General features: G+C 42.3%; 1 protein-coding gene and 1 long non-coding RNA gene across 2 annotated transcripts; one reads left to right on the forward strand and one right to left on the reverse strand.

Moving 5' to 3' along the window:
* Positions 1–6,221: 6,221 nt before the first annotated feature.
* Positions 6,222–24,050, reverse strand: XPNPEP3 (X-prolyl aminopeptidase 3). The gene is made up of 10 exons (XM_065852573.2): positions 23,901–24,050; positions 22,174–22,290; positions 19,216–19,623; positions 17,898–18,100; positions 16,919–16,981; positions 15,452–15,565; positions 12,259–12,344; positions 11,422–11,605; positions 9,797–9,917; positions 6,222–8,956 (listed from the first exon to the last, which is right to left on the reverse strand). The coding sequence occupies exons 1-10, from the start codon at positions 23,959–23,961 to the stop codon at positions 8,790–8,792; spliced, it is 1,524 nt and encodes a 507-aa protein (XP_065708645.1). The 5' UTR covers positions 23,962–24,050; the 3' UTR covers positions 6,222–8,789.
* LOC139826311 (uncharacterized) lies at positions 20,104–22,223 on the forward strand. The gene is made up of 3 exons (XR_011736250.1): positions 20,104–20,491; positions 21,679–21,734; positions 21,863–22,223. It is a non-coding gene; the product is annotated as an uncharacterized lncRNA (long non-coding RNA).
* Positions 24,051–24,054: the final 4 nt, after the last annotated feature.

Below are 24,054 nucleotides of genomic sequence, written 5' to 3' on the forward strand. Positions count from 1 at the left end.
AAAGTAGGTGTGTATGTACTTCCCCTTGTTCGAATGGAAAAGGAAGCTTGCGGAAAAGCACACGGTGCTGTGTGCAGCTGGGTGTACACAGGCTCACACCCCTTCTCCTCCCAGCACAGAATAAAGCTCTCACAGAGACACCCTCCTGGTCAGTGCTTGAGGCCGGGACAGGCTGCCCGGGTCAGTCCCCTCCAGATCTTCTCCACATTTTTTTCAGGGCAAATCCAGGTTATGGACCCTGTGAAAGGTCACTTCTCCTTCTAACCACACTCAGTGAAATTAATGTTTTCCAGCACGCAGTCTGGAGCGAGCTTTCCAATGGAAATGTTCTGAAAACATCAGGTGACAGGATGGAAACTCTTGCCACAGTATGTTTGTTACCTGTTAGATATATTATAGCTGGACCAGTGCAAGTTTACCAAGTGGGATGGACAAAAGTTGGAGGTACATGAAGTTTGTATCATGCCCAGAGAGGTGGTAGATGCCCCATCCCTGTTGACATTCAAGGCCAAGCTGGACAGGGCTCTGAGCAACCTGATCTAGTTGAAGATGTCCCTGCTTATTGCAGGGGGTTGGACTAGATGAGCTTTGAATGTCCCTTCCAACCCAAACTGTTCTATCATTCTATGGTTTCAAATGTGAAGCAAGAACAACAGACAGACATAGAGGACCTCAAGGGAAGACCTTTGCTGTTCAGGAAGTTAAAGTGATCAAACATAACAGAACACAAACAGCTTCAAGAATGGGTGTGTTCTCAAACACCAGATCCTGATTCCAGAATGAAACCTGACAGGCAACATTGATTCACAGGATTACTCAGTTCCCTCCTTTGCGCTTACTTCATTATTTGGATTTTTCCTTTCGCTTTGCTTTGGTATAAGTAGTCTGAGATCTGCAAAGCCAAGTGATTCAGGCAATAAATGAGAGACTTAGATAACGTCTGGCCTATGGTCATGTCCTGCACAACTGCTTATTTTTTTGGAACAAACATGATGGCAAAAAGTGGGGCAGGCCCCCATGTAGCACAGGTCCAGGTCCAGAGGAGCCACACTGCAGCCCCTTTTGCAACTTTACATTTGATTTTTTTTATTTTTTAAACACACAAAGATTGTGTGAAGTCCTAGTGAAAAAAAGAATAAAAAGGATATGGCACTATTTAACTGGAAGACTTGATTTTCTTGTGTGTGTGTGTCCAAGAGATCCTTTCTACCGGAGGAAAGTCATGCAACATGTATGTTGCTTCATTGCTTATTTTATTCCTTTCCTTTCTGGTTCTTTGTCCTTCTGGGTTTGTTTTCCTTGCTAATCTGTGAACGGCCCTATCGTGCAGCTCTGGGACTCCGAGAAATGCAACTGAAGGAGGACATGAAGTTCAGAGTTATAGGCATTTTTATAGAAGTATAGTCACAGTTCCACTGTCAAGACTAAAGTCAACCCAGAGCAGGTATCCAAGCTCTTCACTTAACATATAAAGTTGCTCTTTATCCTCCCTATGATGCCTACTGGAGGGGTAGGGGGCAGGCAAAAAAGGTGCACACATTTTTTAATAATGGGGTGGTTAACAGCTGGAGCAAATGAGTGAAACGTCCCTCCCCCAGCCCCCAGATCAAGGCTTGGTTCCTCACTGAGGGATCTGCTGCTGTCACACACCAAACACCAGGCTCAGCACTGCATTGAGGAGGTAAAGTGCAATGGCTGCAATAGCCATTAAGGTGCTTAAACTGCCCGATGAAAGGGTGCCTCCCACCCTTTCATTCACTGGCTCAATTAAGCAAAGACAGGCAATATTCTTGAGGATTTTCAACAGTTCTCTATTAGCTCGTGATTAATTAAAAATGAAGTCCTTAAGAAGTGTAGCATTTGGTGCATTTCTTGTCTCAAATGAGCTTAGAGAAACAGTTTATCAGTCTTCTAATTTATTATCAACATTCACTAAAATTTCAGAGAGAGTTGCACACTGGAGGCAAATAGCTCTCATATCTAATTGCTGAGATTAATTTGCAGTTATTAGTATATTAGGAATTTAAGTTTGCACTACAATCCTTTTTGTTAATCGCTTCACTTGTTCTGTTTTATTTTTCTAAGAAACTGTTACAATGATAGATTTGGGCTCAAAACTCACATACTTTACAGTTTTTAATTTCAAGAGTAATAATTACGTCTTTCAGATAGCACATTCTCACCTTTTTTAAAAGGCATTCCTCAGGTGAGAAACACAGAATGTTGTCTTCTCAAAAGCCTCATGCTGCATGGAAATTGTATTATAAAACTGAAAAGAAACCTGAAGATGGAGGCAATGTTAAGGCATCATGGCAGTGCTTTACAGTAAAATATATTATAGATAATGCACTTATTCAAACCCCAAGAATTATAACCCTGGGAATTCTAAGGTAAAATTAAATTTGACAAGAAGTCCAAATAAAACATAAAGAAATGAAGAGTAAAATATCTAAACAATCCTAATGATGCCTGGAGAAAATAATTTCTAGATCTGTAACTAGCTAGAAGTTGCAACCTTTGTTTGCATAATATGTGTGTGTTTGTATATACGTACACTAATACACACATGCTTTTGAAGGTGAATCATCCACTTCATACTGTGAAACTGAAAGTTCATTAGAAATGTCTCTATTCTGCAGGAAAGAGCAAAAAATACAGCGAGCCTTTAAAAAAAAATCTCTTAATCGTATCCAAGTCCACAAATGTAAAACTGTCTCAATGTGAACTGTATATTTTTGCCTGGTTACAGTCACCACAGTAACACCTATGGAGCTGTTAAAAAGCTCATCGCCTGGAAAAAAAAAAAGAACAGGGTAAAGCATAAATTACAAAGCAATATACATACCAGACATCTGCAATGCATCACAGGAACCTCAGCGGTACCTTATGGAGTCTGACAACAAGTATGGGGTCAGTGCAACGAGCACACTGGAGGCTGCAGCAATTTCAGCTGCAGAGCGGTACCTCTGCAAGTCTGGTGGGGGAACAGTCAGAAGGACGGTTGGAAATGTAAGGCCTTTGTGACAGGGGCAGCTGCGTGGGGATGGGAGGACTGGAGATTCCTGAGCTGTCAGTAGGGCCGTGTCTCTCTGTGCCTCTGAGAAGATGTGCAATGGGGCTGAAAGGGCGTCCCCATCGTGTGTGACGAGTCGGCCAGACCCGGCTCCACGGCAGCGTCAGTACCATGATGGGAACTCTCCTAATACCAGGCCTTGTCTATCTGAGAAGCAACGTTAAAAATGTTAAGCAGTTACTAGGTCAAAATGGGATCCCGATGGCACATTGAGAGAACAGCACAGAAATGCCAACACAAATGATGAACTTCACAGAGGCCACTCAACAGAAACGATCTATCTGCCAAGACGAGGTAAGAAAGGGTGTTTGGAGACAGTATCAGGAACACCAGGTTTTGTAGCCTGAAATGAGACCTGCACTGAGAAAACTTAAACCCCAACCTCTTCTGTACCATTAGCAGCCATGCTTTCTCCAAATGACTACACTGTTTGCTACGTGTACACATCTGAGATGTAACACTATTAATCACAGAGGTATTGGTTATAGCTCCCATAGGCAAAACTGAAGTTCTATGTATGTTGCACTGTGTGGGCACATTAGACTGGAAAAACAAGGTATATTATCCCCAAACTTAAAGGACTACCTCTCCGAGTAAAAGATTGACATGATAAAAAATTACCTAACAACTGCTGTTTCCTGGTACAAGCATCAAACTGCTTGACCTGAACTTGGATCAGCGGCCAATCCCTTTGTGAATTAATCTCCCAAAAGTGCATGTAGAGGGAGAAGCTTCATTCTGCCAGGGAATAAAAAGAAGCTGAGCCTCTCTCCCTCTCCCAAAATATTGTTCATACTGACCTGATTTACTGTCAAAAAATGCAGTGAGCCTATTTCCCTGGAAAGAAATGCATTTCAACCAGCTGTTGCTGGACTGCCAGCTTCTCCTAGTTGATGACTGAACCACAGGCTGAGTGTTCCCAACCTTTGCTGCCATGATGTTCCTGCCTGAATAATGAAAAAAAAAGAGATTCCTTTAAAAAGGCACTGGTTCTTCACGGTCTTGAAAGGAGAAAACCAACACAGAGCTTCAACCACTGTCAGTTCCGGCTCACCATATGCCTGAGACCAGCATTCCCAAGAAGATCCCAAATCGAGACTGCACATCACTCCTGCAGTACTACTTGTTTCCCCAGCATCCAAGGGGAAGGAACATATTGAGCCATACAGCAGCTGTTCTCAGTCCTGGCTCTACAACCAGCTTGCTTCTTAACCTTTTCTTGGATCAAAGCTCTGGTCATCAGGCTTATCCAGACAGGGATTATTTTCTTTTTTTCTTTGCCATTGTTAATGGATAACTCTGCCATGGCAGTCAAAAAGCCATATGTGGTTATGAGCCAGCAAGAGAAGGTTTCACGCATGGAGGACCTGGAAATTCTTCCTTCCTCCTTTCTGCCCATCTTCTGAATAGTCTGGTTTTGGTTAGACAATGTCAGGTGGCGCTTCAGAGAAAAAAACAGGTGGGCTGAGCCAGTTAGGACAGGAAGACAAACTCTGAGAAGAAGAAAAGAGCCAAGGGGAGAAATGAGGTATTACTGAGCCCACTGTGCCTCACTATGCGTTTTAAATTCAACTTTAAAATGTAACTCATTGTTTCACCTCTGAAATACAATGAATTTTATAAGTCAGACTCACTCCTAGAGCCAGTGTCATAACACTGTCCCAACGATGATCTTTACTCAAGTGGAAGCTGAGCATGCATGCAGGGAGCACATTTAACAGGGACGCTGTAATGATTTCAGAAAATTATAAACTTAAATGTAGTTTAGACCTGCATACTAATGAAGAGACGCCTATATAGGTTTCTAGACAACTCAGTTTAAAATAAATTTTAAAATGTCGATTCACTGCAGTGCTGAGTTTCTTTGTCCAATTACACAAAGTACTAAGCATCTCATCATAACTAAAGCATTTTTGTCATTTATCTCATATAGATTTTTTTCTAAGTTTAACCCTAACTCTTTTTGCTTTATGATAATCCTCCTGGGAGTAATTACTAAATTTCCACAGCAGTAATTCGAATAGCATAAGGGCATGTAACCTCAGCCTTGCTCTCTCCATCATGATGAAGATTTTGCCTAGAAACATACTCTTCCCCTTCACATTATTTAAAATATGACACATGATCAATAACATGAAACTGCAGAAAATTTTCTCATATGATAATTCTATTGATTTTTAAAATAAATAATTAAACTAACTGTTAAGACCAACTTCATCAATACGATCCGATTCCTTTGTTCCCCCTTCCTGAGCAGGACAAATCAATCAGGGTCTCCTGTAACCAGTTTCCTGCAGCTCTCGCACCACTCTGACAACACCCTGAATAGCCATTTTACACCCCATTGTTCTCTCCCTGCTCTCACATCCACCTGCACACACCCCTGCAGCTCCAAATCTCACACTTCCCCGGAATCTTCTCTATTGCATTGTACATTACCCAAAACCTCCGTTTCCATTCTCTTTTATGTGCTCTCTCAGTTCGCTTCTTCCTACACCATCAGGTTCCTTTGCAAAATAATGAATGCAGTTTTAGGAAAGACATACTGTATTTTTCACAGATAAGAGCTAGAATGCCAAACTGTGTTAAACGCCAAATTTCTTTCCATTTTGATGACAGTGACATATCTGCAAATTAACACCTCTGCTCAGACTGTACTTTAACACCAGGACTTTACTACTAACTAGTTCTCTGCAAGGCAAAACAGGCCCCTGGTAGAAGGTGAAATGGGAAAGCCAAGAAAAGGCTCCTGGGCTTCCTCCGAAAGCAAAGTGTCTTCTCCACAGGGATGGCCGGCTCTCATTTTCTCTTGTACTCTGACGCCCTTAACACCTGTGAGTCAGCTGCAATAAAATCTCTCCCCAAGTGAACTTGCCTGTGATCCCACCAACACCCTCATCAGGCACCTGGCACCTTGTGCTGCCACCAAGCGCTGCTCCTGGACCCAAGTGGTTGGAGCGAGGAGCCTCCCCTGTGGCAAAACCAGTCAATCTGAAAGGATGGGACAGACCTTTTTGCAGGTATGTTCTGGGTACCTGCAGCCAGAGAAGGGGTTCTTCAGTGTTTCTTGTCATGTAAAATATTCATGGACTTGATTGTGTTCAAGGGACACCAATTACGCACCTCTGGGAGAAAAAGCCTTCAAAAATTTAGGTTGTTAAGACTCATATTTAATATATTCTGCAAAACGCACTCTTCTTTACATGGAACAACAGATTCAAGACATTAGCAGCAGTTTATGCTGAAGAAATGGCTAAACACTGTGGAAGAATTACAGAACATGGAGCAACACAGCCTAAATCTGACACGCTTGGCATGGTGGGGCGCAGCAGCCCCAGTAGATACATTACTCCCCACAACACTTATTTACTGACAGAAACTGTTTGCAAGCTGCAGGAGCTTTTCAAAAGGAGTAGGAATTAGAGCATGCCTACATTTGACAATGTTATTTCAAGTCCAAATAGGTTACAGATAATTTATAAATCTCCCTGAAAAACAATGCCCTTCCTGGAGCTGCTTTTATCTGTTTGACAGCCATGCAACTCAATGGCCCAATAAATTGCTTTCTACAAATTGTTTTATTTTAAAAATAACTTTTTCGTATGTATTTCAAAGGCTTATTTACAGTAAGTACAATTATTAACTCTGTTAGGTACATGGGCAGATGTGCAGATAAGCACATACATGTAGCTCTCAGGTTAATGTTATTTTAAGTTCCTTACATAGTTCCAAAATTCAAGATTTGTCTCAGTTGACATGGCTCCAACAGGTGTAATTGGAACAACAAATATGTTACAGATCAGAATAACATCAAAAGTATTCACCAGCTCTGCGTCCACACTTAACAAGCCTGCCTTCTAACAATTCACACTGTATGTATCACTGTAACACATGAACACCTGACAAAGGCTTCCATCAAAGATGAGCAGATTCTCTTAACTAGATGAAACTTGATACACTAAACTTTGTACAAGCATTTACTTTTCATCATGTTTAAAAAATAAAGTTATAGTATGTCTTTGGCTGCCTTTCAAGTGCCAAATTCAAACCTCAGCGCATGCACCCAGCTCCCATTAAAAGCAGTAAGAGATGCAAGACACTGTCGATTTGGCCTTCACTAAGTGACATGAAAATTAAAGGAAAAGAAAAATAAAAAGCAGGTTTTGCTAGAGGTTACACAGCAACAGAGCAAGAGGGTGAGCTAAGGAACCCTGACTACCTTCCCCACACGCTTCTGACTACATTCAATGTGGGGAATTAGGGCAAACCCAGGAAAAGGCAGTGACTTTGACTGGAAAGTAAAATGGACTAGGAAACAGTGACATTATAGTTGGTCAAAAATAGACAATATAGGAAAAGAAGAGAAAATTAAGAATGACAGACAAAAAATACTGAAAACTACCATCACAAAGGAAGGAAGATGATGTGATGCAAAAGCAAGCATAAATAAAATGACATGCACTGATGAGAGGTATTTTTCAGACATGTTAAATAACTGTCAACATACTTTCAGTAAATACACAGTTTGCCTCTAGTAGGTGTATTTACTACTGCATACAATGGCCCGGGTGGTAGGCTGATGTTGAGGGAAGACAACTCTTTACTTCTCATCCATCCTGGACACTAACCGTTGCCTCAAAAATATTATCACAGAGCATTAGTTACTGATTTCACTCAGCAAAACCCAAAAGGCAGCTGTGACTACACCCTCAGTGTTTTGAAAAGGAGAATTATTTTAGAAAAACCATATAAAGACTTGCAACTTGTCATAGTGCAGACTCTTCAAAAATGCACTGCTGAAGTTGCTGGCATTTACAGCATGAACCTGAAAGGTGCTGTGACTGTCCCAGAATTGGACACCTGCCATGTAGGTAACAACCAGCAGCTCGCCAGCAGAGCCCAGCACGGCCCTGCTTCCCAGGAGAGAGGCGGGCTCTGAATAGGAGACTGGAATGGACAGTTGGGACAAAAGAGGACATGGAAGACAGCAGGAGTGGGTTTGTCCAACCTCCTGAGCCCTATATCTGTGCTGTCTGAAATTACTAAACACCCCAATAAGCTGAATGACCAGAGCTGTTTTTCCCTGCTGTTGGCCTATTTTGCATCTCCTAGAACAAGGCCCAAACACATCTATACCCTTATAATACTAAAAGCGTTCTCCACCAGCTTCAGATAAAACTACTTCTAAACCAAACCCATCTTCCTAACTACCAAACCCCTACTTTCCAGGGCTCTATAAAAATCAAAGCTGTTTGACACACCTTATTCCTCCAAAACACAATTTATTGAAGTTTCACTGTTAAAATCTGACTGTTGTGAAACTACTACTGAAGGGTAAACAACCAGGCCCTGGTCTCAGCAGTTGCACCTGTGTGTCTGGAGAGGGACCAGGCAGAAGCCCTCCTGGTGGGACTGACAAAATTAATCCCTCCAAGGGCACCAGAACAGATGGATGCACATAGCAGAGAGAAGAATCCATCCCCATGCCCTACAACAGCTCAACATCAGCACTAAACAAATCAGAAGGAAAATGCACATGGAGAAGGCTGCTTTGCTTTTTTATCCCTCAGTACCCAAGCCTTTTGCATTCCACTTCCCAGCCCCAGTCTTGGAATCTGCCATCAACTGTCCACACCCTCCATCACTTGACTACAGGGATCTGCATCACTGCAGGGCTGCATCTCCTGAGAAGCACAGAAGAGGCAGAGAAGGGGCATCATGAGCTGCGGCCACAGATCTGCTCGATGTGGTAGATCTCCTTGGGACAGTTGGCAGACAAGATGAGAGGTGCGTCCTCTGTTATCACAACGTCATCCTCAATGCGCACACCAATGCCACGAAATCTCTCAGGGGCACTCACATCATCCTCAGGGATATAAATGCCTGAAAGAAGGAAGAGAATTAAAACACACAACACAATCCAGAAAAACACCGTTCCCTTACTGAACAACCATGAGAGCATGGTTGGATTTTCAGCAACATAACGACTTTGATTCTGAAAAATTTTAGTAAGGAAAGCTGCTCTCTTTCCCCTCACTCATGGCAGTTGGTGGGCTAAGAAAGGAAAGTGTCCCTCTGTGCCTACAGACACTAGCATGTTAATAAAAACTTCCACAATTGCAGCTGGCCTTCGCACTTCTTGCTCTCAACACTACGTTCACAATGACGATTTTAACAATGTTCTGAATAGAGAGAAGAGCCAAGCATTAAGTATCAGTTTCCAGCTGACAACTCCAAATGCAGTGAAAAGCAGAAAGATTGATTCATTGTGAAATGCCTAATTCGCAAAGCTAAGTTGTGAATGCCTGCAATTGCAGACTGCAATGCTTGAGACTCACACTACCTGTGACAGGACAGTCACAGTAACACAGAACACAGCACGAGTGAATTTACCCTGCTTCTCTGCACTGCAATTGATCTGTGCTGCTCTGGGTCAAACACTAGCAGTCTGAGGTCTACATTACTCTGCTTCCTGCTGGACACACTTTTTCTGAGAGTATACTCCCACAATATGTTCTGTTTGGGAGAGAAATAGAGTTTTCTAATACTGTAATGACTTTGGGAGGGGAATAACTTAATGTTTTCTAATACTGTGATAATTTTCAGTTTCACCAGAAAGGACCTGAATGCTTTGGTCTAAGGGATCAACTAACTACTCAAAGCAACACTGTTATCCTCAGTGCTGGCATATTTTGGTCCACCACTGATTGCACATCTTTTTACCTGGTTCAATGGTTATCACCATGCCTGGCTGGAGCGGGAGCGATCGAGATATATCTGGGGTATCATGAACATCCATGCCCAAGTAATGGCCCACATGATGTGGGCAGTACTTTCGAACAGCCTAGCAGAAGACAAAACAAGTGTCATGGAGGCAGTTAAACACAGCCTAATCTCTTGTTCCAATACACAAGCTAGGGAGAAGAGACAGAACAGTTACATGTGCTTAACTAGCAATCTTACTGCCATGACTAGGTCATCAGGGGCTGTCTTCCATTTACCAGAACTGGATAGCCATCAAAAGCCATGTGTACCAGGCGCCTACTATGAGCATGTTGCAGGCTGCCCTTCCCCCTCACTGAGAAGAAGAGTCCAAGCCCTTCACTACCTCAGCATGTCAGGCAAGACTTTAGTTGTCAGCTCACCAAGCTTTGCTTCCCCAACCCTTTCCACCCCTTAAACATCCAAGCCCTGTGTTGCTCCCATCAGCAGACCGTGACAACCAACAGCAGCTGATACAGCTGATACATGATGTGGCAAAAAGGTCTCCTATGCCTGGCAGAGTGAATGCTGTGCTGATTTCACTCAGCAGCTACAGCAGGATTTTAATCTACCTCTACAGGGCACTGACACCACCTCCCCCTGCATCATCTTAATCCCCCTCCCTCCAGGGTGGAGTTTCTTGACAGCTGGAATCAAAGAGCTAACTCCTCCTGTGCCTCATGCCCCTCACATTCACTGGGACTGAGCTGCAGATGCTGGTATCATCTGGCTGTGCTGCCACCTGCTGAGAGAGACCATCATGATAGCCTCCGTTGGCAGGAGAGAACACTGTGCTGTTACTGCACTGACACTGTGGGACAATTAAATCTGGCAGAGATCCATGCAGCTGCCAAAGGGGTAGTTCTGTCACCTGGTTCCACCATCTTTCTTGTATTGACACCAGCAATCACGCAGGTTTGTAGCGAGTGGGACCAAATAAACTCAAACTGCCAATCAGTCCTGTTTTTGTCTGCAGGTTCAGCTCTACAGCAGATCAGTTCCCCAGTCTGTTCACCAGGTAGTTCTGTGAATCCCAACGCTGACACAAAATCGTGCAGAAGAGGCAGCAGGTGGAACAACTGAGAATAGGCTGCATCTTTTGATGCACTGCAGATTTATGCTATGTTCAACAGATCGCAAAAATATGACTAATTGCTTGCAGCCAGCCCTGGACCCAGAATTTTGTGTTAGTGCCAGTGTCTCTACAGGTCCCTTCAGACTGTACTCTAAAGCTGCGCCTACACTAACAAGTAGTGCAGAACAATGGGAATGGATCCACAGAAAGAAACAGCAAGTGTTGAAGAACAAATTTTTACACTATGTGCACATAAGGCTGGGGGGCTACTTGAGACTAAATTGTGCACTGAATGGTTGAAACACACCTTCAATTTAGCCTTGTCTGCGAGAAATCCAATCCTGTGCTGAGACCACCCCGCAATATGAATTAAAGCATAGTGAGTGGGGACAATTAGATGATTAATCTCAAAAGCACATTCCTGAGCCAAACTGAAGCCACTACCATAACCCAAGGAGAAAACAGTCAGGCCTAGTGGGGAAGAAGCTGGAGTAAAAAAAACTTAGAGTACCTTGAAGAAGTGGTTGTCAGTGATGCTGCTCTTTAGAACCCCCAACTCTTTCAGTTTCTGTCCAATAAGGCTCAGCATGAGGCTGTAGATATTTTCTAGGCTCACGCCTGGGGAGCAGAGGCTCAGGCAGGACTTCTGAATATCCAGGACAGCCTGGTACAGTTCTGCTTGGGGTTTGGTGAACCTGAAAACCATTGAGAAAAGGAACAAATGACAGTTCTCACAATGAAACCTCTAACCAGAACCTGTTTTGGGACAGATTCAGTTCAGTGCTGGAGAAGGGAAAGTCAGAACAGAAAGCAACTCGCTCCATATATGAAATGCCAGACAAAGCATCACTCCAACATGCTCTTCCATACACTGGGTCAGGGCAGAGCTTCTCAGCTGACAACCTAACCCCAAAGCAAGGCAAAGGTACTACAGGAAAAAGAATGCACTTGGATCAAAACATATAGGAATTAAACACAGAACCACCGAGACAACACACCAACAAATCCACAACTGACAGAGCTATGTACAGGTCAACTAAACTCCTGTTCTTTTACATATAACCACAGTCAGCCACAGCTGAAGGCATAAAAGCCCTCTCTGCACTTTAAGCATGCTGTAATAGGTGAAAATAGCAGTAATCACACATTTTCATGCAGTAATTAATGAGACAGTGGGAATTCAGCTTCTCATGCTGAAAGATTAGTTTATATAATTTGATTACTCTGAAGAACCACAAAATGAGATATGTTAAAAATACTCACACAGAGATTAAACACACATACACTCATTCCATCAATTATTTAAGAGCTTCTCAAAGTTCTTCAAAATCGCATTATTGAAGCATACCTTCCGTTGACGGGCCAGGTACGCGTGATGTCACTTACATAGCAGGAAGACTCACATCCACCATCTAGTAAGACCAGTTCACCATCCTGGAGAATAACAGGAAAAAATGCCCTGTGGGTCAGTCCAACTATTAACCAAATTGATTTATCTGTCTGAGAGCAAGAAAGAAGATTATGTATTTATTTCTGCAAAGCAGCTGCAGAAATGTGAATTCCTTTTGCAGAGCAACAACCCAGGTGCTTATAATTAAGCTATTTCAGTCAGATTGTTTCTCTGCAAGGTAGTCTCTGACTGTTATGCTTATCTACAGCCTGAACATGCTGATTTTCAAACACTTTGGAGTGAAAAAAGACATTTTCCTTCCACTATTTTGCACTCTGAGAGAGCAGTCCCATTTAAACCTGCATCGCCTACACCAGCAAATTATACCAGTGATTGAGACAGAAGGGTTTTGCAACAAAAACCATAGATTTCTGAGCTACCCACATGATCAGCAATGGCTAGAGATTTAGCCTTGTCACAAGGTAGGAAGAACCAGCAAAATCACTTCTCCGACAGTGTATCACTACTGTAAATGCACTACTGAATAGCTTGTACTGTCCTCTCTGTTCACTTCTGGGACTGCCCTGACTGCTCTAAGATATACTTCTAAATCTGTCTGGTGATGAAGAAAAAACTTAAGACGATGTGAACCTCCAGTTCACTTCAGCAAACCTGTTCCATGTCTATCAAATCACTGACTGCACATCTTCCAAAACGCCATGCAAAAAAGACAAAGGAGCAGGAATAAACCCACTGCTTTGCTTTCCCTCCTTAAAGGGTCTAACTACAAATAGAGTAGTGAGATCTGTAAAAAGTTTGGATTAAATTCACTATGGATTTATGCTACTTGCAATCCAAGGCCTTTTACAGAGATTCACTCCACAGATCTGTGATTGTGCCAGCAGCCGTGATGTGGAATGACAAGGCAGTTTTTAACCCGGTAGGCAGCTGAGCACCACGCAGCCAATTGCTCACTCACTCTATCCAGTGGGATGGGGGAAAGAATCAGGAAAAATAGGTAAACCTTGTGTATTGAGATAAGGACAGTTTAATAGGGCAGAAAAGGAAGGGAAAATACTAATAGTATAATATAGAAAAAAAGCAATGCACAATGCAATTGCTCACTACCTGCCAGTCGATGCCCAGCCTGTCCCCAAGCAGTGGCCCCCTGGCCAGTTTCCCCTCTAGTTTACCTATTGAGAATGACATCATATGGTATGGAACATCCCTTTGGCCACCTGGGTCCACCTGTCCCAGTCATGTCCACTCTCAACTTCTTCTGCACTCCCAGCCCACTTGCTGGTGGAGTGGTGAGAAACAGAAAAGGCCGTGACTCTGTGTAAGCACCGCTCAGCAAAAACTAAAACATCTCTGTGTTATCAACATTATTCTCATCCCAAACCCACAACACAGCATATCAGCTACTGGGAAGAAAATTAATTCTATCCTAGCCAAAACCAGGAGACAAGGAATAATTCTAGCATGTTAAGGTAAAAAATAAGCAGTAGAATTTCATTGCTAGCACTGCTTCCAGTGATAGCTACTATTCATTGTGTACAGTTATGTGCCACAAACACACAGTAGATAAACTAGCAGTGAGCAGATATCACTATCCATTGAACAGACAGGCCACTAAATATCCATTTAAATTGCATTTTTAACTTCTTCAGAATATCTGGTTCAATTCTTTAAGTAAAATATGACATTATAGCACCTGCCCTCTTCCAAGCAATTAAACAAGCTCAGTAACAATTTATCGGCTAAGGGAATTCAGCCTGTGATTTCATTGTCCAGTAAGTGCATCTTGTCCTCTTTCTTTAAAGCTGAGCCTACTAAGTGCTAGACTGAATGACGTCCACATGAGGCCACATGCAGCCTTCAGATACCTTCCAAATTAGACACTTTGTTAAGCTATCTGGCAACAAGATCTGTAGGAAGTAGCACACAAAGGAAAAAGAAGAGTCAAGTTTATGGGTTTAACCTCCTACCTAACAATTTTGAAAAAAACCAAGTGACAATCATTTAGCTGAACAACATTAACACAAGCAACTGGAGTTATCTGAGCACGCCTGACCTTGGATGACAGGACAACAAAGGAGGCTTCTTCCTGCCAAAAGCAGCCTGTCATATCTTTTGTATGTCTGTCTCTGCTGATCATTTCAAGGTCTGCTAGCATGCCAGCTTCAAGAAAAGACAATGCTGGTGGGAAAGTTTCATCCTGCATTAAGGCAGAGGAAAAATATGCTCCTCTGAAAAGTGAATTTTGACAACAGCAGTGGGGGAATACTGCTCCCGAAAATACTTATCTGAATCTAAAGGTGTATTGTCAGGAAAGCTGGAATGGGTTCACCTCAATAATGTGACTCTTCAGAATAAGACAAGACATGACCCATCAATTTACCTACAGCCATCTAATCCACCTCTCAGCATTTAACGCTGATCCTTTCCCTCCTTGTTCCCCTTACCAGCTCTGCTGGCCTATATGGAGTCTGAAATGTTTTTCAGCTTTGCCAGAGCAAGAATGCACTCTTGCACCTTATGCTAGATGGGATATTAAGAAAAATTTCTTCATGGAAAGGGCTGTCAGGCACTGGAACGGGCTGCCCAGGGAAGTGGTGGAATAACCATCGCTGGAGGTGTTTAAAATATGCATAGATGAGGCTCTTAGGGACGTGGAAGTTACATTAATGGTTGGACTCGATGATCTCGAAGTTCTTTCCCAACCAAACTGATTCTACGATTCTATGTTGCAGGGCAAGGCCAAGCAATGCAAGTGACAGCAGAAGATCCCCAAAGTGCCTTGGCTCTGCCTGCTGCAGTGGTCCCTCTCTTTCGTGAGGTGAGAAACCCACCCAGCACCACATGCTGCTGCACACAGTGTGGCAGTACATGTGCTCACTAAATGAAGTTATCTGCAAGCTTGTTTGCTAGTACCTCCACTGTTCAGAAAATACTGCAGAAAGTGCAAAGAGTGAAGTTAATCTTTCACTGACTGTAAAACTAACCAGGGCAGGAATCCTTTCCTCTGCTCACTTGAAAACATATATTTGTTTTGATCTGTTCAGTCAAAACCAAGAGCAGCAAGGGCATACATATGGCAACAGCATGTCACAGCACTGCACTGTAAATCATTGGACAGCATATGGTTTACCTTGATGAGCTGATTGTTCTTCACATAGTGCAAAGTGTTTGATCTATTGCCACCAGCAACAACAGGGGGGTAGGCCAAGATGTCAGCACCACGGGCCCGACACTCGAATTCAAACTGCAATACCAATTCAGAGAAGAGCAGACTGTTAGTGCCGATTCAGATGGTTAACTATCCCGGGGCTATTATAATTAATGTCCTACAACTGTTTTCTTAAGTTGTACAACACAAAGTGAAACTGGAAAGTGAATTCACTAAATGAAAGCAGCCTTGAAGGTTTTCCAGGAAGACTGGAAGGAAAAAATACAGAACTATCCAAGAGTGTTTTAAGCCTGCATCTGGTCTCGTGAAATCTCTTTTTAGTACAAACTGTTCAATACTGTATCAAACATTCATTACGTTGTCATAAACCTAGGTGAGGATTTGTTGTTATATAAAGTAATGCTCTCAGTTACCATAAAACAATTCTCAAAGATCCTAAATGTCAGCATGGTAACAGTTGTGTTTTGCTGTTGTATTTTAAAATTACAATTTACCAGCATATTTACAGTAGTATCTATTTTCATGACTCTGTTGAATTGAGGTTTGAAAGCATGCACTACCTTGATATGCAAAGGGTAAAACCAAAAATGCTCAAGATTTTTTTTTACCTTTCTAGAGTGATAAAGCTGATAAAAGCATGGAAATTAAAAAACTTGCACCTATAAAGACCCTCTAAATCTTCAATACATTAATAACATGTCTTTTCTATAATTACCAAAATGACGTGGGACACAACACTCCAGGATGCCTACATGTAGTAAAGCAGGTTTTATAATCCTGATCTGGAGTGAAAAATTGATCTGTAAAATACACTTTAATGAAAATAATTTTCTTTACAAGTCAGTACTGCTTCTCAGTGCCATGTCAGCACAGACTCATCTACGTTATAACAGAGGGTCAAAGCCTGCTGATGTTTCTCAAACAGGCATCTCACTGCAAGTCCTTACAAAATTCCTTACCAAATGCACAGGCCAATTAGTCCTTATTTTGTAACTGAGAGGTGTCTACATTGCTTCAAGACAGCTGTGCTAACCTGATGTATTAAGAGGCTAGAGTCAAGAGAAGCAGGCTTCACAATCAGGTGGTGTAACTACTTAAATTATATATGATACAACCATATTATTGAATAAGATAATAACTTTATCTCTGATTGTTTAGCAGGTTTTGGTTTTAAATACAACAGAAAAAAGACATCAATAGCAGATAAACTTCAACAACCACTACATTCTTCAGTAAGGGTACAGGAAGTCCAGCTGAAGAATTCCTCACAATGAGTTTTGTGCACATCTTAGGAACCACACAAGTTGGGTAAAGGAGAAAGGTTCTGCAGTGGGAGGCGCATTATAGAGACATCTGATATTTCTAGTTTCCTGGAAGGATAACCAACATTCAGCCTTTCTATCTTGCCTCCAACCACAAAGTACTCACCTTTGCATACAGAAAGGCTTCATCTACCGGCGATTTGCTGGCGAACATTGTTTCTATGAAAGCCTGTGAAAAAGAAGGGCCTTTCAGTTAGCAAAGGAGCCTGAACTTGAGGGTAGTTACTTTGGTTTTGATTTGTTTTTTGTTGTTAGTTTTGGTGTTGGTTTGGTTTTGTTTGCTTGTTTGTTTTTTACCTGTTGTCTTTTGAGGAAAGCCTAAAATCAGCTGGGCCAGAACACAGGAACTAGAGGCAACTGAAAATCCAGAGTACTGTCAAGATTAGAACTGATTAAGCCATGTTACCTGTGAAATTACATTTAGTGGCTGATTGACTCTAGTTTTTGAAAAATAATTAGATGGTTGAAGCTGATCCCATGGGTTGGAATTTTACAAGTTGTCACAGCCACAGATTCCCTCACATAGAATAGGGGTGCTTTATTCAGAGGAGAACAAACTGTGCCTCTCTCTTCTATTTGGCTATTTTTATAATATTTACAAAAACATGATTGCATTTGAGGTATCTGTCAGATTTGTTTAAATTGGCCAATGAGTTCAAAAGGTATTTGAGGGAGAAGGGGGAATACAGACATACACTGGCAAAGCATTCACAAAAATCCCATTTCTTCAAAATCAACAGAATAAATGGGAAAGAAACTAGCGTGGGGAAGGAGCAAGGAGGTTGGGAAGAGAGTAAAGAGGCTGCTCCTGTTCCTGAATAGATACTGCTTTTAAACTCGGTCTAACAGCTGCTGGTTTGTCTTCACTGGAGCTACACTGAGAAAAGCTGGTAGACCAAGAAGCCTTCCTGTTTCTCAATCTCATGTAGAGGGAGCTGAGCCCAGCTCATGGTTGAGACACAACAGTTCAGTAACGGATTAGACCAAAGCTGCCCTTCTAGCCCACATCACTCCATCCACAACTCCCTCCCCTTTCTGCTCTAAAGGAATGCAGCAGTTCATTTGGCGAACACATGACCCCATACCTCTGCCGTCAGCCGCCCAGCGATCTTCATCCTTTCAATCTCTGCAGGAGATTTGATCAGCCGAAGGTTTTGCACTAGATGTCGGATGCCCTGGATGTGGGTTTTGTGCCGAGCTTTTATCTCGGTCAGGGGCTGCATGTAGTCGGCGTGAAGCTCTGTGTGCACTGGTTTCGTGAAGTCATACCAAATAATGTTTGACTCACCTGGAATACAAAACAAAAGCTGACACAGATTAAAATAAATGCAGAAATGTTCTCCCCAGACTGAACAAACTCATTTCTCCTAAACTAGACTTGTTGCTATATTTGAGAAATTGATTTCCTCTGAATCTGCATTTACAGACCATACGACACTTTTACTGTCACAGTATACTAGCTTGGGGAAGAGTGGCTGGAAAGCTGCCCGGCAGAAAAGAACCTGCCATCTGATAATTTCAGTGTTCCCTTTGTAAATTACGAAAGACAGCAAGTAATCATTCCTACTCATCCTCTCTGTGCTTTACATAACCATACACACCTTTCACACCTTATCTTCTGTTTTTGCTTTTTTAAACTGAGCAGGTTTGTTCAGCGAGTATCTCACACACACTCCATACTTTTAATCATCCTTGTAGCCCTTTCTGTGACTTTTCTATTTTAGATAATTCCTTTTTTGAAACAAGAGAACTAGAATCCGAGATGGTATGTAAGACTTCAGCATAAACTCTATTTATCTGTGTAATGCCTCAAGCACTTGCTGTTTTTATACTGTCATAAACCTCCAGTTTCATTTTATAATGCATTTAAGTTCACATTGGGTTATAAGTATTGAGGGTACATGGTGATGTTAGATGCAGAAGTACATGTCTAAAGGACAACATGTCTACTTCAAAAATAAGTCAACATCTATCTAAAAAAGGTGAGTGGACTAACAACCTCCCTGTGTGGATCATTTTCCAAGTCTATTATGAATAAAATACCATCAAGTTTCCTACACTTAATCTGGTTCTGGCTCCGTCAGCAAAAAGATATGACTGAAACAGTAACATGGTTTGCGATGCTCTCTTGCTTATCCTGTTCCTTATGTTTCACAGACGTGCATGCTGGTGTTCACATGAGTGTACAAGAAATTCAGAGGGGAAGAAAAACTATTATTTCCAAAACTACATTTCCATTGGTAACCCTCAAGAAGCTAACAAGAACTTCCAACTGCCTTTGTCATACTGTCGTATCTCCTGCACCTCCCCAAGTTCATGATAGTCTTGAACTGGTGTCGCAGACCACACCATTCAGACCCTGCAAACCACATTTCATCTCATTCCCCCTCCACTTTTTGTTACCTTTCAGCTTGGCCACCAAGTGCCTGAACTCCTCGATGGTGTAAGCTTCATCTACTCCTGTGAGAGCAATTGCCCCATCTGTGCCTGATCTGGGCCCGTCCCACAGCTCTCGGCTTGCATCTCGGCGAGGCACAAAAAGGATGGACTTGTGGGAGGGCAGCGCTTTGCCAGGAATGCTCTGCAACACCAGGATGCTGTCAGGCTCCTGGAAGCCACAGAGGTAGAGGAAGTTCGTGTCCTGGTGGAAAACATAGGGGATGTCATTGCTCATGTAGTACGTGGGGTTGGACAGCAGAATCACTGTGTGGTCCGAACCGCCCCAGCCATGGGCTTCCTTCTGGATTAACGCCATCAGTTTGTGTCGACGAAGAGCATATTCCACCTGTGACAATCCTGGGGTTACCTCTCCTGTGAATACAAACTAAATCAGATGGAGAAATTCAAGGCACTCATGATATTTTACTAGTCACATGCCAGATTCCTGCCTACCCCCTGATGCGTTTTACATTCACGGCTTCAGTGCAGTCCCTCATTTGCCTTCCCATTGCTCTCTCATGCATCTCTTGAGGTTCCACCCCTACAGCATATCCTCACTCGATCTGCTCCTTCATCACACAAAGACAGAAATCTATTTCAACAAATTGGATTTGCTGTTATGTATTTCTGTCCAAAAGGAGAAAGCACAAAATCCAGCAGATACAGACAAACATCCAAACCAGATGGGTGTTTTCAGAAAAACATGTAAAAAAAAAGGAAAGGGGCAAAGCAAACAGAACTTTGACTGCTGAAAACTGATGGGTTTTACAGCGTCTGGACATTGAACAGAAGATTATCTCCTGTGGCTGGGCATTCATTTCCTCAGATAGAGCTAGAATGTCTATTCAAATACATGCTAGGTCAAGTCATAAAGTAACTAGTTCTAAACCATAAGGGGTGGACTGAGCATTACAGCTACTGGGAGATCAGGCAGAAACACCGAGGTTGCAGAGTTTAACTGGTCACAAGACCCCGGCAGAAAGAAATCACAAACTGCAGGCTGGCGACAGACTCCAGTTAAGAGAAGGAATCTTCGCCAAGGCAGATGTAGCTTTTCTCAATAATTAGCAATTAGGACTTTTCCTAACTTAAATACTATATTCCTAATGACTCTAAATAAACCATCTCTTAGATTAAAGTATGCTTTAGACTGCTCCAGTCATGAAGAATACAAAGTACAGTGATCAAGATACTCACCAAAACCAGACTGAAGTTGAAAGAACAACCAACGACTGCTTAAGTACGTATTTTTTAAAATGTGAGACACTTTAACTATTATCTAAATCAATACATAACCCTTAATCAGTACTTTTGCTAACATCCTATTTTAACATAGATTGAATTTTTATACTGTTAACTTTCTACTTTCATAATATTTTCTTCCTCTTCAACATATTACAGAGTGACAATTCTAGAATAAAATTTGAAATTTGACTTGTACTGTAAGTGGACTCCTGCATGGGTGGGGTGGGAGTGGGAAGTTCCATTCAGAATGTTTTTGTTTGAGAAACGAGTTTAGAAAATCACGTATGTTGTACATTTGTATTTGTATTTGCATTAAACTTTACACCTTTTCAACACCATGCATCCCCAACACCTATTTGGTGTAAAAGTTGGGGTTTTTTTCTTTTTTTTTAAAGAAAAAAATAAAAATAAAACCATAAAGTTCGTTTTACTCTGTAGGTCTAGAAATGAGAACACAGAAACTGTTTTCATGCAATCTGAGCTCACATTTCTGCAATATAATACTGCAAACTTCCTATGCTCTGCTGCATTCCAGTCAGCTTTCTAACTATCACACAGTCCAGTGCAGTTCAGAAGCTGCAGTAGGCTGGAACACGGGAATCCCATTTGTCTTCTGACTGCAAGGCCCGGAATTCTCCTTGCCTTAAAGGCATTTACTTTTTAAAACAATAATTGCAATAAACCAATGCTGTATTATTCTAAGGAAAACATCACTCCTTTATTAAATGGAAAATACTATGGGCAGCTAGAAGTAATCTGCAGTGTTTCAGCTGTGAGTACTTTTAAAGTGTCAGCCTCATTTACTGTGAGCTGTTAATGCCCTGAGAAACCTGATACAATATTGAAGTTAGCTCAGCTTTCAGCAGAGGGTGGACCTGCTAACTCTGTGAGGTTCCTTCTGACCTGAATTATTCTACTGCTAAATATGTAAGTGCATAGTTACATATTCATCTGTTCTCTGTATAGCTGTCTATGGAAAAATAACATAATCAGAATGTTTTCCTGGACATATTCTTGAATGTGTTTTTACTTCCATTTTTCTTCTTTAGATTTAACTACAGTTGTCTCATACCTACATGTTCATTTTCATTAAACTCATAAAACTGCACAACCTCAGCTTCTCTTTCATGACTATCATCTTACTTTATAGCCACAAGTTTATTTTTCTTCTTTTTGTCACAGCTTGAAAACTCTCCTTAAAGGGGCATGTTCTTCAGGCAAATGGTGTCCATCTAGCCGTAAGTCTCTCCATAGTCTCCTTTTCTGAATGACACCTTTATTTTGTGACCCACAAGACACTGGATACGAGGCATTCTAGCAGTTCAGCTTGCGTCTCCCCCTTAATATAAACCATATGTATTTGCAGGACAACAAACTCAGTAAATGCCACTGCCATGAAAGGTCTGAAATATCAAAGTCAGTAACACCAAACACTCCACAAGAAAAAGGTAAAAAAGAGAACACCTGAAGCCTATTTTTGCAATCAGTATCATCTCAAACACAGAAATTAACAACTAAATATAATTATTGCCTAATGAAGGTAATCATAAATGGCTGAAATCAGATACCTGTACGATTCAGCAAATCTACTGTCTTATATACTCTGTCTTAGACATCACAGCAAAATAGAGACAAGAAAGAAACCCAATGATTGGCTCATACAGGGCTGAATCTAACCTGGTTTGAGAAGGTGTGGGTGTGTGAAGGGGCTGGGCTGGCCCAAATATCGGTTTGGAATCTTCTTCTGCTGGGCAGGCTGGAGGGAAAATCTTCGGAGACCACATGACTCACAAACTAGAGGGGAAAAAAAACACCATGTCAAGGTAAAAGAGCTTTCCAGTTAGCAAACTGCAGAGTTATACTCCAGTCATCTGACTCTTAGCAGAATTCATTCACCTTATAGGACATAAATATTCCTACTTTTCAAGTTGTTGTGTACCATAGTAGTTTATAAAACAATGTACACACAACTCAACTACTTATGATCAAATATTCATAAAACAGTTTGAAAAAAATTAACATATGCTAAACCTGACAATCCAGAAAAAAAACCCAGAAAGCTATGTTGATTTGCACCTGTAGGCACTTGGCTGTTCTCCCTCCTTTGCTTCCCTCAAACACCGCAGGGCTTGAAGAACACCACCTATATATCATCTTTTGTTGACTATGTCTTCAAAAATGCCACTCATATGGAACAATTATATAGTTTTCAAGGCCCTTCTAGTTCTTTTTTTACCAACAATTCCACAAAGAAGACATCAAATTCTACAGGTTTATACCATGATGTGATTTTTTTTGTATGAAAGATATTCAAGAGTTCCTGTTCATGTCTTTAACTTGACAGTAGCATTAGCCAAATTGAAAACAGTTCATCAGAAGGACATAGTTATGTATCTCTCTTCCAAATCCACACGCAGCCAAAACAGACAAGTTTTAAAGAAAATCCAAGTGTGCATTTGGGAGCTGGGGGTGTGCACAAGACAAAAGCTAAAATTCAATATTAGCCTCACAAATGTTACCTATTTTGGAATTCTCAGTAACAGATGGTAGCTTGTGCCTAGATATAAATCATCACACACATGGAAGGAGATGGTAACCAGCTTCCTAACAGCTACCAGCTCATGTTCTGGAAACTGGTTCCGTTTTATGTCACTTACCATGTGCCTACTATAAAAGCAGACCATGCTGCCAGAGCACGGCACTGGATTTCTGGAACAGATGATAATCAACTCTTCACTAGCATAAGCAAGCAAAACAGCTGCCTGCCTTTTAGGGAGCTGAGACTCAAAACTTACAGCAGAACATATAGACCATGAGTTTTCTGTGGGAGCCAGTATGATTAGCCATTACTTGAAGATTAGTTATGCATAACAATTGACAGTCATAATATAAAGTACCCACTATGGGGTGATTGACTGGAGTAACAGTCTGGAGACCCAGGCAGCAAAACAGAATTACAGTTTTCTGTGCAGTTTAAAAAGGTTTTCACTGTTCTTCTCTGTCTACACAAAAGACAAACAGGACACCTTGCAAGGAGACAGAAGAACACAAGAAGCATTAAATAAATTAATATTTTGAAAGCAGCAAGGAACTTTCCACATTGTTGCTTTATTTTTCAAGCAATGAGCCGTTCTGCCCTCCGATTTCACCGTGATCGGGGTTACGACTCCGCTGCCGGGGGGAGCTGCGATCCCGCGCCCCTCGCACCCACCGCGGAACGGACGCCCTAAGATCCGCCGGGCGGGCGGGCTCTGAGCAGGGATAACGCCCAGCGGGCCCCGGGCTGTCAGTTACCGCAGCCCCGGGCGCTGGGCTGCAGAGGGGCGGGCAGGACCTGGCGGCAGCGCGCCGGGCTGCACCGCTGAGGTGCAGTGAGGCGTGCAGGGGCGGGAGGAGTCGCTGACCTGAGAAGCCGCGCCAGCCCCTGGCCGCCGCCAGGAGCCTCCGGGCCGGCAGGCGCGACATGTCGCCGGGACGCGGTTACCGCGGGGCCCAGCCCGCGCTTGGCGGGGCCTTCCCGGAGCGCGGCGCCGCGCGCTGACACCATCAACGAGCGCG

The sequence above is a fragment of the Patagioenas fasciata genome, chromosome 1 (genome assembly GCF_037038585.1).
Source record: "Patagioenas fasciata isolate bPatFas1 chromosome 1, bPatFas1.hap1, whole genome shotgun sequence".
Lineage (NCBI taxonomy): Eukaryota > Metazoa > Chordata > Aves > Columbiformes > Columbidae > Patagioenas > Patagioenas fasciata.